Below are 4,595 nucleotides of genomic sequence, written 5' to 3' on the forward strand. Positions count from 1 at the left end.
GGCACGGGGTGGGTGTCCAGGACCAGGTGCTGAGTGTGTCCTTGTCCTCCCCTCCCGTGTCCCTGTCCCCACTGTGTCCCGCCATGTCCTTGCTCCTCTCTGTGTCGCCCCTCTGTGTCCCTGTGTGTCCCCCGTGTCCCCGTGTCCCCCCCTGTGTCCCTGTGTCTTCCCCCTGCAGTGGGTGGCCAGTGGACACTCCCTGCAGTGGTGCTACGAGCACTTCGTACAGGCGCGCTCCCTGCGCCGGGCGCGGGACGTGCGGGAGCAGCTGGAGGGGCTGATGGAGCGCGTCGAGGTCGCCCCTTCCTCCTGCGCCAGCGACTACGTACCCGTCCGCAAGGTCACCCCCATGATCCCCCCACCCCGGGACCCCCCAACTGCCCGCGGAGCCCCCGGTTTCCACCCCAGGGCCCCCATTTCCCCCTTGGGAACCCCCATTTCCACTCCAGGGACCCCCAGGAGACTCTTGAGACCCCCAAGTTGCCCCAGGGACCTGCAGGGAACCCCGTTCCTGCCCCCATAGGATCACCAGGGACTCCCATTTCCCCTCCTGGGACCCCCTGGGACTCCCATTTCCCCTCCTGGGATCCCCAGGAACCCCCATTGCCTCTCCTAGGACCCCCTCCAGGAGCCCCTGAGACCCCCCAGGTTTCCCCCATGACCTGTGGGGACCCCCATTTCCCACTATGGGATCCCCAGGGACCCCCATTTCCCATCTTGGGCCCACCCATGTCTCCTCCTTTGATCCTCAGGGGCCCCCATTTCCTAGCCTAGGACTACAGGGACCTTCATTTCCCCTCCTGGCCCCCCACCAGGAGCCTCTGGGACCCCCAAGTTCCCCCCAGGACCCATGGGGACTCCCATTTCCCCCCCATTGGACCCCTGGTACCCCCCATTTCCTCTCTTGGGATCCCTAGGGACCCCTATTTCCCTTCTTGGGACCTCCACATTTCTACCAGGACCTGCAGGGACCCCCATTTTCCCCTATGGGATCCCCAGTGACCCCTGTTTCCTCTCCTGGGACTCCCATTTCCTATCTTGGGACTCCCAAGAGGCTCTGGGACCCCCAGGTTTCCCCCAGGACCTGTGGGGACCCCAATTTCCCCTTCATGAGATCCCCAGGGACCCTCATTTTCCCTCCTGGGACCCCCCTTTCACCTTCTGGGACCCCCCAGGAGCCCCTGAGACCCCCCAAGTCCCCCGCAGAACCTGCAGAGACCGCCCTATTTCCCCTCCTGGGCCCTCCAGGGACCCCCATTTTGCCTCCTGCTCCCCCACCCCAGGATCCTCTGGCACCCCTCCTTCCCCCTGATGCTGACCCCCAACCTGCCGCCCCCCTCCCCAGGCCATCACTGCCGGCTTCTTCTACCACACGGCACGGCTGACGCGGGGCGGTTACCGCACGGTGAAGCACCAGCAGACGGTTTTCATCCACCCCAACAGCTCCCTCTTCGAGGAGCAGCCCCGCTGGGTGCTCTACCACGAGCTCGTCTTCACCACCAAGGAGTTCATGCGGCAGGTGGGGACACGGGGACGTGGCTGGGGACAGTGGCATGGGGCTGGGGGGATGCTGTGGGGCCAGGAGTGTGGTTGTGGGGACCTTGGGATGGGGATGGGGACAGGGACACTGCTGTGGGCATGGGGAGTTGGCCATGGCGACAGTGATGGGGACACAGGGATGGGGACGGGGACACCACTGTAGGCATGAGGATGTCACCATAGGGACAGGGATATGGCCATAGGGACAGGGATGTGGCTGTGGGGATGGGGACTGGGGCCAGGGGCACCACGGTGGGCATGGGGATTGGGTTATGGGGACACTGGGACAGTGATGGGGACAGGGACACCACTGTGGGTGTGGAGATGTCACCATGGGGACAGGGACATGGGGACACTGCGACAGGGATGTGGGGGTGGGGACAGGGTCAAGGACACCACCATGGGCATGGCCAGTGACACTGGGGACACGGCCTCAGGGACAGAGACAGGGACGCTGAGCATGGCACAGGGACATAGTCACAGGGTTGGGTTCATCAGGATGGGGACATGGCCACCACTGTGGGGACAGGGACCTCCGTCCCTCATTGGGAATGGGGTGGCAGGAGGGTGAAGGGGACCCCGTAGCCATGTCCCCACGAGGATCAGGGTGACAGGATGGTGACCCCATGTCCCCATGGGGACCAAGGATGATGGGACATCAACGAGGACCTGGTAGCCCTGTCCCCTTTGTGCCCAGGACAATGACAGCCCCTGCCCCCGGCTCCAACAGGATAGCACTGTGTCCCCCCCAGGCTGGGGGTGCCATGACAGTCCCCAGGGCCACCAAGTGACCCCCCCTCTCCGCCGCCTGTCCCCTTTGTCCCCAGGTGATCGAGATCGACAGCGCGTGGCTGCTGGAGGTGGCCCCCCATTACTACCAGGCCAAGGAGCTGGAGGACGCCAGTGCCCGCAAGATGCCCAAGAAGGTGGGCAAGAGCCGGGACGAGCTGGGCTGAGGAGCCCTGGGGACACTTGGGGACATTTGGGGACACAATACAGCTGGTTTGGAAGACGAGTGGCTCCAGGCTCCCTCTACCCCTCCCCGTTTGGGGACACGGCTGTCCCTTCTTGTCACCGCTGCGGCAGCTCCATTTGTTTGGTTTTATTCTGTACATTAAGTTAAGGGGGGAAGGGGACAGGGATTTGGGGACTCAGGTGTCCCCTGAGGTGGCAGAGGGCTTCAGGGCGAGGCGTAAGGCCGGTCCCGGTTCGGCCAGTGCCACTGCCACCGCCGCTGCCACCAGCAGCTTCTTGGCCTCGGTCACGGCCGTGGGGGCTGGCATCAGCTGGGGGGGGGACAAAATTAGGGGCGGGGGGAGGACATGAGGGACACTGCGGGGTCCCCCGGTGTCCCCCCGGCCTTACCTTGTCCACGCGGTGGCAGCGGATGAGCCCCTGCGAGTTGAGGAAGAAGGTGGAGAAGGCGTCGTAGGACCTGGGGGGGGTGGGGGACGGAGTCAGGGGCAGGTGTGGGGACACGGGGGACACAAGGGACACGGGGCTGGCATCCCACCCTGGGGAAGGACAGCGATGTGGGGACATGGGGGACACAGGGCTGGCATTCCTCCCTGGGGAGTGGCAGGGCCACGGGGACACAGGGACGTCCCCGCTCCAGAGAGTGGCAGAGATGTGGGGATGCGGGATGTGGGGGACACGGGGCTGACGTCCCACCCTGGGGATTGATAAGGACACGAGGTACGTAGGGGACATGGAGCTGGCATCCCACCCTGGGGGGGTGACAGGGATGTGGGGACATGGGGGACACTGGGACACAGGGCTGGCATTCCCCCTCCCCAGGAGTAACAGGGACGTGGGGCTGGCATCCCACCCTGGGGAGGGACAGGGATGTGGGGACATGGGGTGACAGGGACACAGTGACAGAGGGGACACAGGTCTGTGGTGAGAAAGGGCTGTCGGGCCGTGGGGTGACAAGGATGTGGTGACAGAGGGGACAGTAACAGAGTGACAGACTGGCAAGGACAGCGGACGGGGTGATCCCAGCTCCCGCTCCAGTGGGATGAGAAGGAACCTGGGGACAGTGGGGTGACAAAAGGGTGCCGGGAGGGTGCTGACCGCAGGAGGTGGCGTTTGTCCCGTCGGTAGAAGCGCAGGAGGCAGAGGTGGAGGGGCAGCCCCGTCAGGCGCCAACGCGCCCGGATGCTCCAGTCCTCGGGGTGCCGGGTGAGCGCCAGCACCTCCAGCCGCAGGCTGGCGAAGTAACCCCAGGCCACCGCCCGGCACAAGGCCACCGCCACCTGGTACATCGGCCGCCCGCTGGTGTTGGGGACAGGGAGGGGGGGTGATATGGTTGTCACCCCCCCCCAACCTGTGGACTCCCCCCGGGAAGGTTTTGGGGGGGGGTCACTCACCGCGTGTGGAGGTGCAGGAGGTGGTTGATGAATTCGACGTCAGGGGAGTAGAGGCCATAGTCGGGGATTTTCAGGAAGAAATTGGGGAGCTGGAGGGGGGAAAAAAGAGGAGGGGGGGGTCACAGCCCACCCCTGTGTGGGGACGTGAGCCCCCCCACCCCACCCCAGGGGTGGGTGGCAGTGTGATGGGGCTGGGTGTAGGGGTCGGATCTGGGGGGGGGGCTTAGGGGTTACCCCCCCACACCTTGTCACCTTCCCCTCCACCTTGTCACCCCCCAGTCTTGTCACCTACCCCCTATCTTGTCCCCCCCACCTTGTCACCCTCCTCCCCACCTTGCTAGCCCCCCAATCTTGTCACCTACCCCCACCTTGTCACCCCCACCTTGTCACCCTGCCCCCAATCTTGTCACCTACCCCCATCTTCTCACCTCCCCTTCACCTTGTCACTCTCCCCCAATCTTGTCACCTACTCCCTATCTTGTCACCCCCCTATCTTGCCACCCTCCCTCCATCTTGTCACCCCATGTGCCCCACGGTGCTGTCAATGCCACCCCATCACCACCTATAGGTGACACACCCTACAGTGGGGGACAGAAAGATCCCCCCCACCCCCCAATGTCACCCTAATGTCACCCTTCTGTCACCTCGTGCTGCAGCTTCTGGTGCATGACAGCCAAGTGCTCCTCC

General features: G+C 64.6%; 2 protein-coding genes across 2 annotated transcripts in view; one reads left to right on the top strand and one right to left on the bottom strand.

Annotated features, from left to right (window-relative positions):
* DHX16 (DEAH (Asp-Glu-Ala-His) box polypeptide 16) overlaps positions 1-2,495 on the top strand; it is a 15,835-nt gene extending 13,340 nt beyond the window's left edge. The window contains exons 17-19 of the mRNA XM_010571156.1: positions 179-340; positions 1,346-1,519; positions 2,367-2,495. Coding sequence (XP_010569458.1) covers positions 179-340; positions 1,346-1,519; positions 2,367-2,495 — 465 coding nt within the window. The remainder of the gene's footprint in view (positions 1-178; positions 341-1,345; positions 1,520-2,366) is intronic.
* Positions 2,496-2,639: 144 nt separating this feature from the next.
* LOC104834069 (chromosome unknown open reading frame, human C6orf136) overlaps positions 2,640-4,595 on the bottom strand; it is a 3,208-nt gene continuing 1,252 nt past the window's right edge. Inside the window, exons 2-6 of the mRNA XM_010571157.1 lie at positions 4,553-4,591; positions 3,909-3,997; positions 3,613-3,813; positions 2,905-2,974; positions 2,640-2,825 (exon numbers count right to left, since the gene is read on the bottom strand). Coding sequence (XP_010569459.1) covers positions 2,691-2,825; positions 2,905-2,974; positions 3,613-3,813; positions 3,909-3,997; positions 4,553-4,591 — 534 coding nt within the window. The 3' untranslated portion in view covers positions 2,640-2,690. The remainder of the gene's footprint in view (positions 2,826-2,904; positions 2,975-3,612; positions 3,814-3,908; positions 3,998-4,552; positions 4,592-4,595) is intronic.

This window comes from Haliaeetus leucocephalus, unplaced genomic scaffold (genome assembly GCF_000737465.1).
Source record: "Haliaeetus leucocephalus isolate CR32 unplaced genomic scaffold, Haliaeetus_leucocephalus-4.0 Scaffold307, whole genome shotgun sequence".
NCBI lineage: Eukaryota > Metazoa > Chordata > Aves > Accipitriformes > Accipitridae > Haliaeetus > Haliaeetus leucocephalus.